The sequence below is a fragment of the Colias croceus genome, chromosome 15 (assembly GCF_905220415.1).
Source record: "Colias croceus chromosome 15, ilColCroc2.1".
In the NCBI taxonomy this organism is placed as follows: Eukaryota; Metazoa; Arthropoda; class Insecta; order Lepidoptera; family Pieridae; genus Colias; species Colias croceus.
The window spans coordinates 1,384,899-1,408,035 of NC_059551.1; the positions used below are offsets into that span (position 1 = coordinate 1,384,899).

Consider the following 23,137-nt stretch of genomic DNA (forward strand, 5'->3'; position numbering starts at 1 on the left):
GTCGAAATCGAAAGATCGAAATTTTCGATCGATAATAATTTACTATCAAAACCACAGCACCATATACCTATAATTAACTATAATAAAGTGCACAGCACGATCGTTCTGTGTCACAGAGCAAGTAATATAGTGCCTAATGGTGGTTCTGTGTGATCGACCGCTTTCTTAGTTTTCAAGAGTTCTAATAATTTACGAATGGAATCGATTCACAAATTCGATCTAATCGAGTCGAACTCGATTAAGCCCCGAACTGTTTTATTAGCATTATGATTTAATGGCAATTTATAACATATAGAATAACAGGCTTCTTCCTCCGTTTACGTATACTTACAAATTTGCTGACAAACTTTTACAATCAGCTCTTTTTTATCTTTTCTATAGGTATTGGCACAGGGTATCATTGGCATTTCCTGTAGGCATTTCCTTCAGTAAAAAAAATATCGTGAAATGTCACATCACAAATGTCAAATGTCAAAGTTTGTCAATATTTTGGGAAAATCTTCCTGCCTGTCGTCTATTACCAATGAATAAGGAATCACATGGAAGTGACATACCTACAAAAAAAGTGTGGCCGGCGCCATATTGCTTGTAACAAAACATGGCGGTGTTTAGTGCCGAGAATATATCGATAAACATTATTATGTTTATCGATATAAAAATAATATTAATATATTTTTTTTGAAGTTATACTTCTTTTGGCGTGTAACTTCTAACGCGTGTACATAAACACACACTCTTTTTTATTTATTTTAACTTTATTGTACAAAACATAGAAGTAAAATTACAAATGGAAAAAATGACAATGCCAATAATTAATAAAATTAAGTATGACTTCGATATAAGGATTACGGTAGACTTACAATTTGGTAATTTCAGTTTTGAGGAATGTAATATAATGAAACAACATAATATATACTAATATAGGTATATAATTGTATTTTATTACGATGAACAACACAATATACAGTAATTGTATTTATTTATTTATAAATAATAGACAAAAAAAACAATGATATATAATAATAGAGAAAATTATAGAGCTAAACTATTTTGTGCAGCCTGGAATGCACTCGGATACACTCTGTTCATTTTTGAGTTCGGGATTTGAGGCTCAACTGGTACCTGGAAATGAATTGTCACAGTTTACATTAACTAGCATTGTTCACTTTACATTTAAACTAAAATGCAATTACATTTTAATTAAAAGGGCAATGCTGATGGTTTGAAATTAATATCAACATTAGGGCTTACAATAGCGGAACTTGAATTTATATTTTTGGTTTTATGGCATTGAAATGCTTTATAAATATAAATTTATAAAGAATAGAAAAATAACTTAAAACACCCCATGTATTTAAAGTAAATTGCACTTTCCCTCAGTCAATAACATTTCAACAACCAAATATCACCCAAGTTTGTACTCAAAAATCATATAAAACCATTTCAGTTTGTTCACAGGCCTCCTTCAAAATAGGAGAAACGTTAGATTATAAATGACAGCCCTAAATCTAAATAAAAAGACCAAAAGTAAATTGGAAGACATCACGTGTCTACAGATAAAAACCTCACCCTGTGTGAATGCAGCGGCAGACATACTGGTGTAGCATCATCGTGCAGACTAATCACATCCATTGTTCTATTGAAAGCACTTTCTGGGAAATGTACTATGATATATCCTTTACATTTGGCTTGATATTTTCAGTTTCAATTGCTTCTAACCATTCTCCTTTTCTATTTTCACTTCTTGGTAACCTTCAAAAAATGAATATTTAGGTTATTATAATTTTAGTCCTGACCTGACTTATTTATAAATACATTTTTAATTAAAGTAGGTACTATAAAAGCGATTAATTATCTTACTTAAGTTAAAATTCATATTAGGTAAATTTAAGTGTTTTATTTTTCCTTCTGCTGCTCTTGGCAAAATTAATTTGTTATTTTGGAAGTGTATTCACCAAAGCAACTATTCTTAAGATTAATGACACAGCCTTGGGAGACGCACGTCATCATCGAACATTTTGCTGATGTCGATATTATAAGCCATCACTAGCACCCAAATTCATTATTTTACTAGAACGAAAATATACAAAATAAAGCTATATTTGGTAACAATTTTGCACTGAACATAGTCTGTGAATACTCCTTAATTCAATATACATGAAAATAACTAAATCAGCAAAGAAATAACTAATATTTCAGTCAAAACGTATACATACCGGTGCAAAGACAAACTTTTCTGGTTTTCATTCTTTCCGGAGCCACATCTCACAATACTGCGCTTTGGCATTATGCCACTATTTGTCCTTGACCACTCTATATGTTTTAGACACAAATGTTTGTCACAATCACAAAAATATTCAATATTTTTCAATGTTTACTACGGAGCAATGACAGAGCATGTACATCGTATTAACGAGAACATAAAATGGCGACCGGCCACAGTAGGTATTTGAGCTAACTTCAAATGTCAAGCGGTATAGAATTAGCACTGACTGACGTATAGTCATATTTTTTCACATAGCAGAATATTCATTAGTTAGAAAGAGACAGTATTAGTTTTATTATTTCGGTATCGAAATGCATGATATTTGTATAATCAGTTGTTTGTATAGAACAATATGCCCTGTCCATAGGATTCCTTAGTCATTGTCTATTACTCTATTTGTTTATTTTCTGTTCAAAAATATTTAAATAAATGAATTTTTAGGTTTTCTATTCTAACAATGCGTTGGAGTGAAAATGCTACCCTGGATTTCGTTAAAATATACCTTAAACACGAATTCTTATGGAATAACAACCACCCGGATTATAAAATGAGACACAGAAGGATTAACGCGTATCGAGATATTTCGTCAGAATTTAAATCATGCACAAATTTATCACTCACAGTTCCCGAGGTTAAGATGAAGATAAAGAATTTGAGATCGACATATATGCAAGAAGTGTACAAAGTATTAAAAAAGTCTAGTCCTGATTGTATGTACAAACCTTCACTAGTCTGGTTTGAAGATATGGATCGGTGTCTAAAAAACACTGCTGTGCGGCGATATACATCTAGTGTTAGTTCCTTTATGACTTTTATTTTAATTTGATTGCTAACAATTTTGTGTATTGCTTCTTTCATTGATTAATTAAAAAATTTATAAATGCAACAAGCAGTGAGATATCAGTAAATATTTCGATTCCGTGGATACTTAAATGCATTATTCATTTTTAATTATCTTAATTTTCAGTTACCAGAAGCTCAAGAAGTAGATTCATCATGCCAAATCTGGGTAAACCAAATTGAGACGAGTTTAAAGGAAGAAATAGATCCAGACCCTCTTATACCGCAGTCTGATGAAAACTGTGACTCTCCTAAACCAGCCAATTATAATGAAATCAAAGATGAGTCAGAATCATCAACACCTTGTAAAAAATTAAAAAAGAAAAAGTTTAAACACAGTAAATCATATAATTCAGAATCTCATGTTACAAAGGAGAAGGAAGACGAGTTTGATATATTTGGAAAATACATAGCTTCCCAACTTAGAAGTATGCACTTACAGAAAGCCCTAAGGTTACAGTTGGAGATACATGGGCTAGTCAATGAAGCAAGGGTGTCAGAAATAAATGACGATTGTTAATTTTTAATTGTGAGAGTAATTTTGAATAACAAAGTGGGAAGCTAACTTGAAATGAAACATAGTACATTTTATTTGTATTTTTCACGTCACTTGTAATAGCTGTCTGCTATGAACTTGTAATAGCCCTCTCTGAACTGGTTGCAGTTTCAATTTTATATGCTTTATCATGATTCATAATAATTGTTATACAAATCAGTACCAATAGTTCCTGAGACTATAACATTCAATGAAACAAACTGCAGCTTTTTATTATAGACTAGCGGTCCGCCCTGGCTTCACCCGTGGTACATATTTCGCAATTAAGGTAGCCTATGTTCTTTCTCAGGGCCTAAAGATTGTCAGTTCCAAATCTCATCAAAATCGGTCTAGTAGTTTATGCGTGAAAACCATTACATACATACATACCAACCTTTCCTCTTTATAATATTAGTGTAGAAGAATTGCCAAATTTATTTTATAAGTATTGTTATAATTATGAATGTAGAAATATTCTCTATAATTATTGTATGACATTAATTTATTGTGGCATTTGAAAATGCTAGAAATTAAGTTTTAATTTTGAAAAAGGTGAATATTAGTAAGATAAAATCTTCTAAAATGTGTGTATTTTATTTGCATTAACCTTACTAATTATAATTTTTAACCACCTCGGACCTCTGGTATATTAATTATGAGTAGAGAACTGAAGAATTACTCCATTTAGTTCCATATTGGCGCCAACATAAACAAAAATCGGTCCAACAGGCTGATCTATTTCTATCCAAAGAAAATCGATCAATGAAACACAGTGCCCATCAATGAAACACAGTGCCCCTCATCGCCACATCCCACAAGTGGACCCGGGAATTTTTATAATAATTATTTTCTCATTTAAAAATAAAAGTTGTAAAATCCATATTAAAGGGGGTACAAAGAAAAAACAAAATGCAAGTCTGATTTTTTATTGCTGTTACAGCATCCGTTTATAATACAAACAATCATTACCGCTTATGTTTCACTAGTGAAGATCCAAATCAATCACTTGTACGATTTTTAATCCCTTTTCGCGCTCAGGTCATTTTAATATTGTTCATGAAAAAATATATCCGTGTCTATGCTGCTGACGTCTATGATCCACGTTCGAAATCTTAAAAAAATAAACTTAAACCTATTTAAGTACTTAAACACAAACCAATCCGATGTTTTTCAAAAAAAAAAAAATATCAACAACGGAAGATCAACTTGGTATTTGGAGGGCAGTGCGCATTTGATGTTAAAAAATTCTAAACCTAGCGTATAAATAGGCCAATTCACACTTCTTCCGACGTACGATATTTGTGACCGACACGACATGTCGTGAGGTGTAAATTGGCAGTAGTCAAGACTAGATTGGAGAACAAAAAATGTCACAATCTCGTATGTAATACGTGTTATTTTAGATTTTCCGTCGAATGTGCGTTAAATCTACAGTTCAATAGTCATTACTTGTAAAATTAAACATCAAATCATCATTTTTGTATCAAAAACTTAAATTAAAAATATTTTAGAAGTTATCCTTGATCGGACATTACAATTATCATAGTCTACGAAACAATAGAGTTAAATTGTTTAAGTAATTAGTAAATGCGAAAAAAGAATGGAAGAAATTATGGAAGCGTAATCTCAAAGTAGGCGGTACTTATTAGCGAATCTCTAACATGAAAATATTTAGTCCATTAGAATAGTACAAGAACATAGAAGTAGCAAATAGAAAAGATTAAAGTTAGTTGTATTTTTGGAAAGAAGAAAAGGGAATTTAAATTTTATGTGAGATTCGCCCATGTGTACTACGCCTTAAAACAACCACGGCCACACTAACATGCAATATCTATTAAAAATTATCTTAAAAATTAATTTGCACATTTAGGATTTAGAATTAAAGCTCAATTCAGTACTTTGGAAAATAAACCTACGAACATGACCTCCCAACTCAGAGAAAAAAATCATTTCCCTATAAATTATTAATTAATGCCACAGGTATTGCATGTTAGTTTCAAACAGCCACATATTTTTCAAATGCACATCTTTTTTTAAAGAATTTTAGCGTTTGTGTGGAAAAAGTATTGCCAACATTCCAAAAATAAAATGTATCTATGCATTTAACTTTTCGAGGAACCATGTGCTGTATTCCAATGTATGTAAGTATGGATAAAAATGTGTACGAGTAATTATGTTCTCTCCTTCGACTGAGAGAAATTTTGCGTCAGATTGAGAGAAAAAAATAATATTTAAGCCTCGTCCACATTTTTTCATAAACAACCATATTTCGGTCTGGCAACGATGGCATAACTTTAACTGACAGGTGTCAAAACTAAAAACGTCACTGTCATGGTTTCCCCCGTTTTTTATCAACAATATTATCAGCGTAGCGTCCCAACAAAGCATCGTCGTAATAAAATTTAAAACAACGAATGTATAATTTCCTAAGTATACCCGCTAACACATTGAAACATTTCGCTCCAGTATGAAATTTTGTCTTACTTTTGATTTTCATGATGACGTCATATTACTTAACGAAACGCTTCAATGTATTACGAATCGCTTACACATTACAAAAGTAGTATCAAAAAGTTATATTCTCATTATTCAATGAAGCTCTTAAATTTGTAAGGACCTTTTTAATCACTAGTACTAACGTTACAACAACGAAACAATTGAGACGCCATTTCGGCTAGAGATAAAAAAGTATATCTCTAAAGAGTATTTACTTGTCATGGGACAAAACGATTTTGTACTTCATTGACTTATCTAGAACCAACGCTCGAGCGACGCTACGCCGTAACAAAAAAGAATCCAAGTAATTATTAGAACTAGAAAAAACACGAATCAGATCATTTTGTACAATTTATCACATGAATAAAATAAAAACTCAGCAGCGAGCGAATGGAAGGACTGAACGAACGGTAAAATTATTCGTTCAAATATCTCCAAAAAAATACTATGACTAGCGCAGTTTAATACGTATTTGTACCTAACTTATTCCGAGGGTATTTATGTATTATGCGTACAAAGGATATCGGACGAATAATCTTATCATCAATGAAAAAATAAACGCTCTTTAACACGGTATCGTTGTCTCACCGATGCCTGTATGGGGGTCCAAGTGAGAAACTATAGAGAAACAAATATTGAGATCAGTGAATCTCCCATACAGATGTCGGTGAGGCGTTTTCAGGCGGTCCAAGCTCGGTCTTTACTTTAGGGCTGATATTGGAGCGGTGACGGATTTGCTGGCCTTTGATATTTTAAGAAATAAAAAATGTTATTTTGCCATAATGCCAGTTTAGTTTCTTACGACACACAATTGCATGTTTCAAATATTTAAATGAAGAATTTAAATGCATGTTTGTCTATAATCTCATAAATAATACTGATAGTATAGGAAAATCGTCCTTAAATCCGACATATTGCATCTGCAAATTTTTAAGAAACCCAAAAAATACTGATGACATTTTAATCTAGTAGAAAAAATAAAAACCTGCCAGTCAAAAAGGTCTCCGCTCAAACATCCACTAATTCCGAGTCGTTAAAAAATACAACCGTCAACAGTGTGACGTCACATTGAAATATTTTCAAGAGCAATGCGACACTTGTACATTAGATATCTTGAACGGTCACTTCAACAGAACCAAAGGTTAACCTTGTAACAACACTGAACACCATTCACGATTCTATTATTTATCAACATTTCACTATTGCAATTCATTCACTTTCAAGACGGGTTATAACGTCCAATTTTCAACATTTTGCACTTTTTCCAGATGTTTCTTCATGGTAATGACTTGCAATGCCCCTCTGTAGATCTTAGAAGCACTATAGTCCATGTGTTGTTTAGGCATCCGAACATAGTTGTTTTGGTGTGTAAACGGACGCGTTGGGATCGAGCGGCGAACCATCGCTTAGCCGCAACTTTGACACTGTTCCGGAGACTGGCGTAACGAACTCCGTCGGCATGACTGCTAGCATTTGAGCTTTCAGTTCTTCTATTTCTTTTTCTTGTCTTGATATTAAACCTGGAATGAGGCGTGATGAATAATTCATGGTGACGCTTATTTGCTTTTATCGATTTTTAATACAATTTTAAATCGTTAATATACTATGAACAACCAGATGTACAAATGTCTGAACACTGTTGATTAAAACATCAATTATTGAAATTAACATCTTATTTTGTGGCACTAAGGTTCAAAGTATTTATTAAAACTCTCATTAAAACCTAAAACACAGATAGGCAGAGATTTGTTTTGGACAATTTTTAGCACGATTGTCAGTTTAGTTAGAAAATGACTTGTGTGCTGGATACAGAAAGATTATCACCTACTTGTTCATAGAGAAAATATCCCATACTCCCACACTAATGAATATTTTGATATACTTTTAATAACAGCAAATGGACTTTTTAAACAAACCTACAAACATAACCAATACAAAGGTACAATACATGAGGCGGTGATATATAAATATAAAAAATCATATATACATCAAATAGTATCATTATTAGCAGTATTTACCTTCCTGTATATGCATATGCCGCTTAGCGTCCCCTAGCGCAGACAACAGATCCAACTTGACCCTCGTCTCTGCAGATAACGAGCGCTCTAAATGCGCGGCTCGTTCCTGCAACGCGTTCCACGCGTGCGCCTGCGCAGCCGCCGCTGCTGCTGCTGCGCCTGCGCCTGCTGCGTCCGATTCTTCCTGCCGCGCTTCTAGCGTTCGCACCTGTATACATAAGAGAAATGAGTGTGTGGCTTTGTGTAGTGTATCTATGAAATAGATATATACATTGTCTCACGTACACCAGTGGTGGGGATAGCTTATAGCTCATCAAACCCTAGAAAATACTAGCTTATAGCTGTCATTAGTCAGTCGACGGCCAATACCGGACCGGAATGGACGTGTTCCCGCACTATTGAGTGTAGTAGTGAGCCAGTGCAATTCTACATCTATACGTACTGTAAGTACAGTACACTTTGTATGCACATTTACACGGGTAAGTAAACACTTGGCTTCCGCACGCGTACACGCACGTACGCACAAGTATGAACGTATACGCACGCAATATTATACGTTCATGTACGTACACTTTTGTAAGACTTGAAAAAATTAATTTTACATACACATAAAAATAAGATTTCTTTATGTGTATGTAGCTACTTTATTAGTAACAAGATCACTTTTCTCATTTTTTAAAGCTATTGCATAGCTTCTATCGCGGGCCTTGAGCGCGGGGACCGAATCGAGAAATTCCGTAACGAAAAAACCTCACGCTCCCCACTCCGACGAGCGGAGGTGTGGCTTGAAGGCATAGCATGCAATAGCTTTACCGCGGCAGTCCCCGAGTGCCACAGGTCGTTTTTTTTTTAATTATTTTTTTCTTCTGAATCTTCTCTTTTCCCTTCTCACCTGGTCGGCGGCATGCGAAAGGTCTCGCTGCAGGCGGTCAGCTCGTTCCCGCGCACGCTGCAGCTCGCGGCGCAGTGCCGCAGCTTCCGCTTCCTGCGCGCTCAGCCGCGACCTGCACCGTACGCTCTCGCACTCGCCACTATAGAAAAAAAAAAACCATTAATTAACAAAAACAAAAAAATGTGTGCGTGTACCAGTGTACACACGTAAGAAGTGAAACTACTTTATCCCATTGAGCCCCAAGCGGCCCGATCGGTCCACGTCAAAATAGATCTTCTATTGTGTCTGTGATTCCGGGGCCTGAGTTATTAATTACTAAAAACAAAAAAATTAGTGTGTGTACTAGTGTACACTGTACACACGTTAGAAGTGAAACTTCTTTATGACCTTATTTTTTAAAAAATAATTTACTATATGCAACTTTACAGAATCACGCGTGGTAGGGATAAGAAAAAGATGGCGCGTAACGGAAAAATGTCACGCGTAACGAAAAAATGTTACACTCAATTTTTTTCCAACCCCGATAAAGAAGTTTCACTTCAAAAAAATTACTAAAAACTACAAAAAAATAATGTCCGTGAACTTAGCAGAGCATTTTTAGCAGATCAAAAAAATAATGTGAGTTCTTATCGCGTGCAGTTGAGTTCTATAGTTCCTGATACTTTTTAGAAATAGTTCTGGCGTTTTTACCTGAAAAAACGACATTTGAAAAAATGATCTGCCAACTTCCCGTAGCAGAGCATTTTTAGCAGATCAAAAAAATAATGTGAGTTCTTATCGCGTGCAGTTGAGTTCTAGAGTTCCTGATACTTTTTAGAAATAGTTCTGGCGTTTTTACCTGAAAAAACGACATTTGAAAAAATATCTTAGCAGAGCATTTTTAGCAGATCAAAAAAATAATGTGAGTTCTTATCGCGTGCAGTTGAGTTCTAGAGTTCCTGATACTTTTTAGAAATAGTTCTGGCGTTTTTACCTGAAAAAACGACATTTGAAAAAATAACGTAGCAGAGCATTTTTAGCGGATCAAAAAAATAATGTGAGTTCTTATCGCGTGCAGTTGAGTTCTAGAGTTCCTGATACTTTTTAGAAATAGTTCTGGCGTTTTTACCTGAAAAAACGACATTTAAAAAAATGATCTGCCAACTTCCCGTACTAGATAATTTTTAGCGGATCAAAAAAATAATGTGAGTTCTTATCGCGTGCAGTTGAATTCTAGAGTTCCTGATACTTTTTAGAAATAGTTCTGGCGTTTTTACCTGAAAAAACGACATTTGAAAAAATAACTTAGCAGAGCATTTTTAGCGGATCAAAAAAATAATGTGAGTTCTTATCGCGTGCAGTTGAGTTCTAGAGTTCCTGATACTTTTTAGAAATAGTTCTGGCGTTTTTACCTGAAAAAACGACATTTGAAAAAATAACTTAGCAGAGCATTTTTAGCGGATCAAAAAAATAATGTGAGTTCTTATCGCGTGCAGTTGAGTTCTAGAGTTCCTGATACTTTTTAGAAATAGTTCTGGCGTTTTTACCTGAAAAAACGACATTTGAAAAAATGATCTGCCAACTTCCCGTAGCAGAGCATTTTTAGCGGATCAAAAAAATAATGTGAGTTCTTATCGCGTGCAGTTGAGTTCTAGAGTTCCTGATACTTTTTAGAAATAGTTCTGGCGTTTTTACCTGAAAAAACGACATTTAAAAAAATGATCTGCCAACTTCCCGTACTAGATAATTTTTAGCGGATCAAAAAAATAATGTGAGTTCTTATCGCGTGCAGTTGAGTTCTAGAGTTCCTGATACTTTTTAGAAATAGTTCTGGCGTTTTTACCTGAAAAAACGACATTTGAAAAAATAACTTAGCAGAGCATTTTTAGCGGATCAAAAAAATAATGTGAGTTCTTATCGCGTGCAGTTGAGTTCTAGAGTTCCTGATACTTTTTTAGAAATAGTTCTGGCGTTTTTACCTGAAAAAACGTCATTTGAAAAAATAACTTAGCAGAGCATTTTTAGCGGATCAAAAAAATAATGTGAGTTCTTATCGCGTGCAGTTGAGTTCTAGAGTTCCTGATACTTTTTAGAAATAGTTCTGGCATTTTTACCTGAAAAAACGACATTTGAAAAAATATCTTAGCAGAGCATTTTTAGCAGATCAAAAAAATAATGTGAGTTCTTATCGCGTGCAGTTGAGTTCTAGAGTTCCTGATACTTTTTAGAAATAGTTCTGGCATTTTTACCTGAAAAAACGACATTTGAAAAAATGATCTGCCAACTTCCCGTACTAGATAATTTTTAGCGGATCAAAAAAATAATGTGAGTTCTTATCGCGTGCAGTTGAGTTCTAGAGTTCCTGCTACTTTTTAGAAATAGTTCTGGTGTTTTTACCTGAAAAAACGACATTTGAAAAAATGATCTGCCAACTTCCCGTAGCAGATCATTTTTAGCAGATCAAAAAAATAATGTGAGTACTTATCGCGTGCAGTTGAGTTCTATAGTTCCTGATACTTTTTAGAAATAGTTCTGGCGTTTTTACCTGAAAAAACGACATTTGAAAAAATTATCTGCCAACTTCCCGTACTAGATAATTTTTAGCGGATCAAAAAAAATAATGTGAGTTATTATCGCGTGCAGTTGAGTTCTAGAGTTCCTGATACTTTTTAGAAATAGTTCTGGCGTTTTTACCTGAAAAAACGACATTTAAAAAAATGATCTGCCAACTTCCCGTACTACATAATTTTTAGCGGATCAAAAAAATAATGTGAGTTCTTATCGCGTGCAGTTGAATTCTAGAGTTCCTGATACTTTTTAGAAATAGTTCTGGCGTTTTTACCTGAAAAAACGACATTTGAAAAAATAACTTAGCAGAGCATTTTTAGCGGATCAAAAAAATAATGTGAGTTCTTATCGCGTGCAGTTGAGTTCTAGAGTTTCTGATACTTTTTAGAAATAGTTCTGGCGTTTTTACCTGAAAAAACGACATTTGAAAAAATATCTTAGCAGAGCATTTTTAGCAGATCAAAAAAATAATGTGAGTTCTTATCGCGTGCAGTTGAGTTCGAGAGTTCCTGATACTTTTTAGAAATAGTTCTGGCATTTTTACCTGAAAAAACGACATTTGAAAAAATGATCTGCCAACTTCCCGTACTAGATAATTTTTAGCGGATCAAAAAAATAATGTGAGTTCTTATCGCGTGCAGTTGAGTTCTAGAGTTCCGATACTTTTTAGAAATAGTTCTGGTGTTTTTACCTGAAAAAACGACATTTGAAAAAATGATCTGCCAACTTCCCGTAGCAGATCATTTTTAGCAGATCAAAAAAATAATGTGAGTACTTATCGCGTGCAGTTGAGTACTCACATTATTTTTTTGATCTGCTAAAAATGATCTGCTACGGGAAGTTGGCAGATCATTTTTTCAAATGTCGTTTTTTCACGTAAAAACACCAGAACTATTTCTAAAAAGTATCAGGAACTCTAGAACTCAACTGCACGCGATAAGAAATCACATTATTTATTTGATCCGCTAAAAATGCTCTGCTAAGTTATTTTTTCAAATGTCGTTTTTTCAGGTAAAAACGCCACAACTATTTCTAAAAAGTATCAGGAACTCTAGAACTCAACTGCACGCGATAAGAACTCACATTATTTTTTTGATCCGCTAAAAATGCTCTGCTAAGTTATTTTTTCAAATGTCGTTTTTTCAGATAAAAACGCCAGAACTATTTCTAAAAAGTATCAGGAACTCTAGAACTCAACTGCACGCGATAAGAACTCACATTATTTTTTTGATCCGCTAAAAATGCTCTTTTAAGTTATTTTTTCAAATGACGTTTTTTCAGGTAAAAACGCCAGAACTATTTCTAAAAAGTATCAGGAACTCTAGAACTCAACTGCACGCGATAAGAACTCACATTATTTTTTTGATCCGCTAAAAATGCTCTGCTACGTTATTTTTTCAAATGTCGTTTTTTCAGGTAAAAACGCCAGAACTATTTCTAAAAAGTATCAGGAACTCTAGAACTCAACTGCACGCGATAAGAACTCACATTATTTTTTTGATCTGCTAAAAATGCTCTGCTAAGATATTTTTTCAAATGTCGTTTTTTCAGGTAAAAACGCCAGAACTATTTCTAAAAAGTATCAGGAACTCTAGAACTCAACTGCACGCGATAAGAACTCACATTATTTTTTTGATCCGCTAAAAATGCTCTGCTAAGTTATTTTTTCAAATGTCGTTTTTTCAGGTAAAAACGCCAGAACTATTTCTAAAAAGTATCAGGAACTCTAGAACTCAACTGCACGCGATAAGAACTCACATTATTTTTTTGATCCGCTAAAAATTATCTAGTACGGGAAGTTGGCAGATCATTTTTTCAAATGTCGTTTTTTCAGGTAAAAACGCCAGAACTATTTCTAAAAAGTATCAGGAACTCTAGAACTCAACTGCACGCGATAAGAACTCACATTATTTTTTTGATCTGCTAAAAATGCTCTGCTACGAAGTTGGCAGATCATTTTTTCAAATGTCGTTTTTTGAGGTAAAAACGTCAGAACTATTTCTAAAAAGTATCAGGAACTCTAGAACTCAACTGCACGCGATAAGAACTCACATTATTTTTTTGATCCGCTAAAAATGCTCTGCTAAGTTATTTTTTCAAATGTCGTTTTTTCAGGTAAAAACGCCAGAACTATTTCTAAAAAGTATCAGGAACTCTAGAACTCAACTGCACGCGATAAGAACTCACATTATTTTTTTGATCTGCTAAAAATGCTCTGCTAAGATATTTTTTCAAATGTCGTTTTTTCAGGTAAAAACGCCAGAACTATTTCTAAAAAGTATCAGGAACTCTAGAACTCAACTGCACGCGATAAGAACTCACATTATTTTTTTGATCTGCTAAAAATGCTCTGCTACGGGAAGTTGGCAGATCATTTTTGCAAATGTCGTTTTTTCAGGTAAAAACGCCAGAACTATTTCTAAAAAGTATCAGGAACTCTAGAACTCAACTGCACGCGATAAGAACTCACATTATTTTTTTGATCTGCTAAAAATGCTCTGCTAAGTTCACGGACATAAAAATACCATTAACTACTAAAAACTACTACATAAAGCACACATAATAAATAATTTCAAAATTTAATAATCGTAATTTTCTTCAAAAATAAACTGAATTATTAATGCACGCAAGAGACTAGCAACCCGCTGCGATAAAAAACCGCCGGCACAAGCCGGGCTGTCGACGGCCTGTGTATAGGCTTATTTAACACATCTTGCACACGTTAACGTTAAGTAAGAATCGTACAAAAAAAGGTCTTTCAAATCGTATAAAAAGTTTATATTTTTGATGTGTAATTTTATTATGTTGTATCCCGCAAAAGAAAATTTGAAATTATTTAATTTTAAAAACTTAGCATATAAACTGTACTCACTTGGCGTGTTTACATTGCGCCTGCGCACGCCGCTCCTCACTGAGCCGCCGCTCCTGCGCCGCTCGCTCTGTACTCCGCCACGTTGACATTCTGCAATCAATGCTTGCGTTTTAATTTCTATTCAAATTATCTATACTAGATAATATTATAAAGAGGAAAGGTTTGTATGTATGTATGTATAGTTTTCACGCATAAACTACTGGACTGATTTTGATGAAATTTGGCACAGACAATCTTTGGACCCTGAGAAAGAACATAGGCTACATTTTATTGCGAAATATGTACCACGGGCGAAGCCGGGGCGGACCGCTAGTTATGAAATAAAATCGATTTTTATTAATTCAAATTTTATTAGCTTATATTATTTTTTAATCATTACATTACGGAGATTCACAATTTTTTTTTATATCAAAAGCATTTTAGGTGATTTAACTACATAAATAACATAAAAAAGGAAAAATTAAAGTCGCAATGTGATTTGCTAGCTAGCCTCGGTGGGAAAAAAATTCTTACTGATCGTACTTACTAACTACATACTTGTAAAGTTAAGTCTATACAAACCAGACAAGCTAGTAATAAAAGGGTATACTAACTTGTGCTGCAGCTGCGCGTGCGCATGTTTCAACTGCGCGTGCTCAGTGCGACGTTGCCGCTCCGCCGCAGCAGCCGCGGCGAGTGCCCGCCTCGCCTCGGCCTCGCTGCTTTTCGCCGCGGACAGTTCCGCGCGAACACGCTTGAGTTCCTCGCTGCATTCGCGCGCTAACTTCTGTGAGGATGTTAGTGTTTTATTCATTGACTGTTTTCGATATTTGTTGTGTGTATCTATACTAATATCATAAAGCTGAAGAGTTTGTTTGTTTGAACGCGCTAATCTCGGAAACTACTGGTCCGATTTGAAAAATTCTTTCGGTGTTAGATAGCCCATTTATCGAGGACGTTTATAGGCATCATCACGCTATGACCAACAGGGGTCTGTTAACATTAAACATTTATTACAAATGTAATAAATGTTTCGTTATTTAATTGCAATTAGTCATCGGTAACTTTGAAGAGAGAATACAGAAATAAAAAAAAAATTCAAATTTTATTTGATCTCATTGAGAGACAAATTATGAAGCGATGCAATGTTAATTTTGCACATACAGACACTTACAAAATTAAAGTTTTAACATATGACTTGAAGGAGGTTTTTTACTAATACAAAGTTAAAAATAATAAAAATCTCCCACGTTAACATACCTCTTCGCGATCCCGCCTTTCCTTTTCCTTCTCTCTTTCTTTGTTCTCCCTCTCCTTTTCTCTTTCTCTCTCCTTTTCACGTTCCTTCTCTCTTTCCCTTTCTCTGTTCTCTTTTTCTCTGTCTTTGTTTTCTTTCTCCTTCTCTTTATTACTACTACTATCTCTATTACTCTTTTGACATTCTTTTGTATTTATTTCTAATTCTTTATCTTTAAGTATATGTTCTTTTGCTGTAATAAAAAACAAGGATTATCTAATATATAAAAATCAATGCCACTTTTCGTTGTAATTCCATAACTCGAGAACGGCTGAACCGATTTCGATAATTCTTTTTTTATTATATTCCTTGAAGTACGAGGATGGTTCTTATGTAGAGAAAACGTTAATATGTACCACGGGCGAAGCCGGGGCGGACCGCTAGTATATTATAATATGCTGGCTTCGTGTGTTTTATCACATTTTAGAATGCTTTGAAACCATAAAACAAAAATATTTTTTTTCAATTATGTCACAAGAGGTCACTTAAAATTAGTTTTAATATAATAATAATCCATACTATTATTATAAATGCGAAAGTGACTCTGTGAATCTGTCGGTTACTCAATCACGCCTAAACTACTGAACCAATTTTCATGAAATTTGGTATGGAGATATTTTGATACCCGAGAAAGGCCATGGGCTACTTTTTATCCCGGGAAAAGGACGCAATCCCGGAAATCCCACGGGAACGGGACCTATGCGGGATTTTCTTCGACTGCACGGGCGAAGCCGCAGGCGGAAACCTAGTTGCCGATAAAGAATATTATACAAATTCTTCTTCTTTTTTTATTATGGACCAATCTCAATAAAGACGGATTCTACTAGTTATCAGTATTATACAAATCATTAATTATGGTCTAATTATTTTTATACATATTAGTGTAAAAAAAAATTATAAGCCAATACTTACACTGTTCTGTGCTCTTATGACTATCAACACTCTCCTTATCCTTATCTCTATTTCTATTTTTTCTCTTTTCTTCTCTTACTGTACTAGCCTCTTTCTTTTCACATTTTGTTTTTGTACTACCTGAAAATACAATTAAAAAATTACATTTTGTAACGATTTACCTTTTTTCTTTTCATTATTTCATAGCTAAATATTTTTGCCATAGCTTTAAAATATTTAGTCATAATGGAGATTCGATTCATGTTAATTTAGACCTTGATTTTTAAAACATTTATGCTTTATTGGCGTACGGCGAAAGACACAAGTTCGACTCCGTCTCCTTTACACTTATATATACTTCCTAGGTACTACACGATCCGCCTCGTGATCGATTTTTTCTATTCTTTAAAAATTTATCATATTGTTATAGACCCCTAAGAGAAGAAAATGATTACAGACACATGTATAAGCTACAATAAGTGTGCTTTTGCACCAATAATGTGCGAGAATATCTTTGTAAATAACCAATGCTATCACTTCAAACGGCAAACTAAACGAAGCGATAGTATTGATAACCAAACACATTCCTCGCTACACATCCTGGTGGTGAATTTACGCACATTACTGGTGGGAAAGCACCCTTAGACCGTACCTTTATCATGTCGTTCGTCATCCGGCGCGCCAGCACCCTTAGCGCATCCATTTGTATGCGCGTGCGCATGTTGCGGTGTGTTTGTTGTGTGTGAATGCGCAGTGCCATTTTGAGATGCCTTCTCGCGATCCCGGCTCGCGAGGTGCTTCTCTAGCTTCTCTAGCTGTAAGGGAGATAAGTGAATTATTTGTAATAAGCCTAGTAAATACGAACATTTGTACGGATGGAAGTATAGTCAGTTTATAAAGTAAAGAATCTTCGACGGAGTAATATGATTCAAAAGCATGGCAATTCTGAATGAGTATTGTTAGTTACTGTTTTATACGTCATCCCTTGTTTTATAGACGCTTTAGTTGTTTTACAAAATAACAGACCACCTCTGTCCAAACTATTTTTAAGCCAAACTTCTTTTAGACACGTTAAAACTAAAATTTCATCGCGTCATGGCACTACCGTCACGTCATGGAGTAAAGCGACGATTTTCGTATCTTGAATGTCACCAAAGAAGTTTCACTTCTGACACGTGTGCCTGACACGCCCTTTTTCAAAGTGCCAACCTTAACATGCAGCTGCGCGTGCTCATGCCAGCCATTATGCTCCTTACAGCGGCGTCGTACAGAGCCGTTGAGCCGCCCCTCGTTCGGGAACTCGCCCCCCGCCCCCCCACCTCCCCCCGCGACACCCACGTTTGTATTGCCGCCGTTCGGCACGCGCTCTTCTTTACTGCTTTGCTGATTCTGTGTAATTATCGTTTGTATAAGACGTTATTGCCAATATGGTTAAGGGCCGATTTTTCAATGCTTGGATAAAAACTTATCCGTCCAATAAAGTATTACACGATAATATTAAAATGTCACGTAAACTGTCAAATACGGGCAATTATGAATACGTATTTAAAATTGTAGTTTTATACATTATTCGACGAATAAGTTTTATCCAAGCATTGAAAAATCGGCCCTAAGACAAGTTAAAATAACAACAGTATAGACGTGTCTTTACTAATTTATTACTGTCTAGCGGTCCGCCCCGGCTTCGCCCGTGGTTCATATTTCGTAATAAAAGGTAGCCTATGTCCTTTCTCGGGTATCAAAATATATTCATACCAAATTTCATGCAAATTGGTTCAGTAGTTTAGGCGTGATTGAGTAACAGACAGACAGACAGAGTTACTTTCGCATTTATAATATTAGAAGGGATTTAGAAAAATCGTTTGCAACAATTAAACACAACACAAAACAAGTATTCTATACACTTAATTATTTGGATTTGATAATGTTAAAATTGGTGACTCTACAACCTAATTGTAATAACGCTCTTCTATTATATCTTGATGGTTCTATAAATTAACATGGCTAAAAGAGATATTGTCAAATAAATAAAAACATCAACGCAAAAGCGGAAAACAGCTCATTTAATTTTAGATACATTCTCACTTTGATTAATCGAACAAACAGAATTTGCCTATAAAATTGCAAATTCAAAATACAATGAAAAAAATAACTCACTTGTTCAAGAGCGCTTTCCGGCAGCGCATCCCTCAACAACTGAAAGTAGAATTCATTTTCTGCTCGCACTTGCCGCTGCCGCCTCTGCCGCAACCGCTGACTGACATACGACTGCAAAACGAATATGAACCTTAACGCTATAGCAATAAGACCCATTTTTCAATCCCGACGGGCAATACTTCAAAGGTGACGCTAACTGACATACGACTGCAAACAAATATCAACCTTAACGCTATAGCAATAAGATCCACTTTTGAATCCCGACGTGCAATACTTCAAAGGTGACGCTAACTGACATACGACTGCAAACAAATATCAACCTTAACGCTATAGCAATAAGATCCACTTTTGAATCCCGACGTGCAATACTTCAAAGGTGACGCTAACTGACATACGACTGCAAACAAATATCAACCTTAACGCTATAGCAATAAGATCCACTTTTGAATCCCGACGTGCAATACTACAAAGGTGACGCTGACTGCCATACGACTGCAAAACGAATATCAACCTTAACTCTATAGCAATAAGTTATAAGACCCATTTTTCAATCCCGTCGTGCAATAATTCAAAGGAATTTCAACTCTATTACCAGCAGCAATAGGATCTCATTTCGTGCGCCGTCACCTCTAGCGTAAAGTATGTTTGAGTACTAACCGACGGGTTGCGGATTTGATTCCCGCCCAAATGGACAAACCTAAACTTTGCCACAATGAGATTCTCGATAGGTGGGTTCGCTAGCATCGTCCAGCTTCTAAATACCTAAGTGCGGAAAAATATTTGAATATGATATACCTTCTTGCTTATAAAATTAAGCACAGGTTGAGTGCGATTTTGACTCCAAAATACAATACAATATACAATAAACATATTATTTAAAATTTCAATTACAATGCTGTGAATGATTTTCTTGACATTGTAAAGTTCTCTTTTAGCACACTGCCTCGAAGGACCACATTGCTTCAGTAATAAAATTGTCAAACCACACATTATAACTAAAAAGCTTTATCTGAAAAGTACTAATTGTACATTTTTTGTTCCTGTCATTTCCGCCGTCTTTAAATTTAAATAAAAAAATACTTATATTTTGAAACAGAAGAAGCAATCAAACATTTCATTTTTCTAATACTTAGTCTTATAGCAAGTGCTTAGTTAAGTGCTGTATAAATGCTTTGAAAATGAAATTTGGTTTAGAAGCAGGATTCGAATTCACGTCTTTTACTTTTCCGGGGCGACACCTAGCATCTCGGTCACTCATGATCCCGCCCGATTGCTTGGGCAAGGCAAATCGAAAATCGAATTTTTCCTAATCTTTAAATTTTTTACAAAATGTGTTCATTTTGAAGTAAAACTTCTTTAGGGCAACACCGGCACGTCATGGAATAAGGCAAATATTTTGGTATCTTTGAAAATTTCCAAAGAATTTTCACTTCTGACAGGTGATCTCGCCCCCCCCCCCCTTTTTTTTCGTTTTGTACAAAAAGTTTTCATTTTTATTTTTGTAAATTTATCACCAAAATAACCACACCTATACGTATACGTTACCTTGACCCCAAAGCCGAACGTCATGGCGGGGTAGCCGATGCAGTGCGCGGCGAGCGGGCGCCACACGTCGGGCGGCGAGCCGCGCCCGCGCAGCGCGCCCTCCGTGTATACGATCAGGCAGCACAGCGCTACCGTCGGCACGCACACACCGCGCTCGCCGACTGACACAAAGTTACTTTTGTAAACTACAGCCGTAAGATTGTATAAATGCAGTTAGACTGTAATATAACACTAAAGATTGCAAACTGTCGAAAAATTGCGAACTCAAACATTTCGAAACCCATCCAGCATCCTAAACTGGTTAGATAATGTATTCTGTGGAATTGTTAGCTAATTAGACCTATTACTAAGTGGACTGCCACTAGTAATAACTAACTAACGTAACTTATAAGAATTAGGTTTAGAACTAATAAGAGAATGATAAATCTGTAGGAATTCTCGACGAACCAGGTATAATAGATTCTTTAGGCCTGGAATATAATTGGACCATTTTATATAATTGGACACAATTGACACAGAAGATTTGTTCTGAGATGCAGTTACCAACGCAAATGTAAATTCTATTGTTTTAAATTGAACTTATAAACATTATCATAACCAATAATATTTAATTTATAAGCTGTTGATAAAATTTACAATTTTATTATCAGCCAGAATTGAACAACAGTCATATCTTGCAGATAGAGTGCTTTCTAAGAATATTGCAAGTGATAATTATCAATATATTACAATAAATCAATAATTTTATCAGACATGTAAATGCACTAAACTGCATTTATTACATTATTGCCATTTATAAAGGCATATTAAGTTAAGATCAATTTTACAATAAAATGAATTTTTCAACATCTTTTTTAAGTCTGACAAAGGAGATGTTACTCACTAATTATGGACTTAGTGATGATATATAACCTATAGGCTTCTTCGATAAACAGGCTATCAAGACAAGCTACTAAGAATTTTTCAAATCCAGTAGTTCCCGAGATTAGCCCATTCAAACAAACAAACTCTTCCGCTTTATAATATAAGTATAGACTATAGATTTATGATTTTTTGAATTAAAAAGATAATAATACTCACATATATTCCACACATATTGTACCCACACATAGGTACCGGCTAAAAAATATATATATTGCAACGGTATCACAAAAAAAAATATCATGTCTGACGTCAGTGCCATGCATAAAAATATTATTGTAAATGCCTGTAACAAATAATAATTATTATTTTACAGAATCTATGAATCAAGTGGTAATAGATATTAATTTAGAAAAAAATGTGCATCTTATGTTTCTAAAGTATTAGATTATTAATATAATTGAATTGTTATATTATTTATTGTAAGCAAACTATGAATAATACAAAATATGTGCATTTTTAACAGCTTTGGTTCATAACAAATTTATGACAATGTAACATGGATAGGTAGATATGTACTGGTAGATATCAAAGCGCTAACATTGTTTGTGGTTTAGTCTATTTTTTTAATGATAAATATTGGTAAACCAAACTAGTTTCCTTGTATTTTAATTAAATGAACAGCCTTTATTATCACGCAAAAAATGTTATTCATTAAATTTATAAAAACTATGGTTTTATATTGACTGACAGTTTTAAAAATAAAATTTTAAGATTAATAGTATTAATTCTATTATAGCATACTACGGAGTCTTTTTTACTTCAAAATCAAACATAATTTTTCCTCTACCTATAATATTAAAAATAATAAAAAATATACTTACAAGACCCTGAAATTTGAAAGAGTCATAAAGTGCTCTGAGCAATATCCAGAATGGGTAGAGAAACTCAAATCTGAACTCCAACATGTAATCAGCTACTACTATTATTGCCCAAGACATTATGAACTTTACATAGGTAATTGAACTGAAAATATTAAATAACATAAATTTTTATATTATAAACCTTGTGCAGATATAAAATTTAAGGATTTTATTCTAGGAATGTAAATTTTCGAATATTTTGAAGAAGTTGTAGCGAAAATATTCAAATTTTAAAGTAATGCATTGTTTTTTTTTAACAATGGTTTGTAGCATTTTATCAATATAATATTTATTTTTTAATAAAAGTTCCATAAATAATTGAAACTATAACAACCTCTAAAATCCATAAGTATTCGCTAATATATTTTGTTAATTTATTAAATACAAAAATGCTGCTATTTGAATAACAACTTAAGTTTGATGCAAAATATTTTATGTAAACATTAATGGTTCTAAGACGATTCATAAATATAGTTGAATACATAAACAGTTCGGTAGAAAGTGCATGTGAATCAGCAGCATATTTCATACGTATTGTTTCAAGCGTGTCTTTTTTTATTTTTTGTCATCACACAAGAATTATCGTGAGTTGCGAGCTCCAGATGGTTTCACCAACCCACACATTCTCATACCCCCTGCATTTTGCGATGCTTTTATCAAAGAACTCTTTAATTTATACACACAAGTCGTTACTTGTCGGATCCTGTATCATTTCATAAACCTGAAAAACCTTTAAACTCACTTTCCATACATTCCTTCGGGTATTTTTGTGCGCTTTATAGGGCGCCGCATTTTGCCAGATTCGGCATTTCGCCTCTTCATATTTTTTCCTCCACCGTGTAAATCACGAATACAGGCTCCTGTTTCACAGCACTTATCTAAAGAAAAACATTTAAATTAAAATGTTTTCAATGGCACTTTTTGTTGTCAATCAGCCTACGTCCTGAATTTACGAGGGAGATGAATAAAATTCGGCAAGCTCTTTTTGCGTTCACTCACAATAATAATGTTACCATGT

The 23,137-nt window shown here is 34.4% G+C and overlaps 2 protein-coding genes and 1 long non-coding RNA gene across 3 annotated transcripts; 1 reads left to right on the forward strand and 2 right to left on the reverse strand.

Moving 5' to 3' along the window:
- Positions 1 to 962: 962 nt before the first annotated feature.
- LOC123697851 lies at positions 963 to 2,498 on the reverse strand. Its single transcript, XR_006752291.1, has 3 exons — positions 2,217 to 2,498; positions 1,570 to 1,752; positions 963 to 1,122 (listed from the first exon to the last, which is right to left on the reverse strand). It is a non-coding gene; the product is annotated as an uncharacterized LOC123697851 (long non-coding RNA).
- A 156-nt stretch (positions 2,499 to 2,654) lies between these two features.
- LOC123698191 lies at positions 2,655 to 3,626 on the forward strand. The gene is made up of 2 exons (XM_045644782.1): positions 2,655 to 3,059; positions 3,234 to 3,626. Exons 1-2 carry the CDS (start codon positions 2,724 to 2,726, stop codon positions 3,624 to 3,626), a joined length of 729 nt encoding a protein of 242 aa, XP_045500738.1. The 5' UTR covers positions 2,655 to 2,723.
- Positions 3,627 to 4,551: 925 nt separating this feature from the next.
- Positions 4,552 to 23,108, reverse strand: LOC123697850 (macoilin). Its single transcript, XM_045644412.1, has 14 exons — positions 22,862 to 23,108; positions 22,081 to 22,222; positions 21,416 to 21,542; positions 20,336 to 20,496; positions 18,791 to 18,901; positions 17,843 to 18,022; positions 17,286 to 17,448; positions 16,655 to 16,774; positions 15,706 to 15,935; positions 15,060 to 15,232; positions 14,467 to 14,556; positions 9,048 to 9,186; positions 8,156 to 8,363; positions 4,552 to 7,657 (listed from the first exon to the last, which is right to left on the reverse strand). Exons 1-14 carry the CDS (start codon positions 22,939 to 22,941, stop codon positions 7,476 to 7,478), a joined length of 2,106 nt encoding a protein of 701 aa, XP_045500368.1. The 5' UTR covers positions 22,942 to 23,108; the 3' UTR covers positions 4,552 to 7,475.
- Between the last annotated feature and the right edge of the window lie 29 nt (positions 23,109 to 23,137).

What these genes read in the sequence shown, in the direction of transcription:
- LOC123698191 (XM_045644782.1), top strand. Translation starts at nt 2,724, where the DNA reads ATGCGTTGGAGTGAAAATGCTACCCTGGATTTCGTTAAAATATACCTT. An exon ending in TGCGGCGATATACATCTAGT is followed by an intron (nt 3,060 to 3,233) that starts GTTAGTTCCTTT and finishes CTTAATTTTCAG; the next exon opens with TTACCAGAAGCTCAAGAAGT.
- LOC123697850 (XM_045644412.1), bottom strand. Translation starts at nt 22,941, where the DNA reads ATGAAGAGGCGAAATGCCGAATCTGGCAAAATGCGGCGCCCTATAAAG. An exon ending in CGTTCGGCTTTGGGGTCAAG is followed by an intron (nt 18,902 to 20,335) that starts GTAACGTATACG and finishes TTCGTTTTGCAG; the next exon opens with TCGTATGTCAGTCAGCGGTT. An exon ending in AAAGGCGGGATCGCGAAGAG is followed by an intron (nt 15,233 to 15,705) that starts GTATGTTAACGT and finishes ACATCCTCACAG; the next exon opens with AAGTTAGCGCGCGAATGCAG.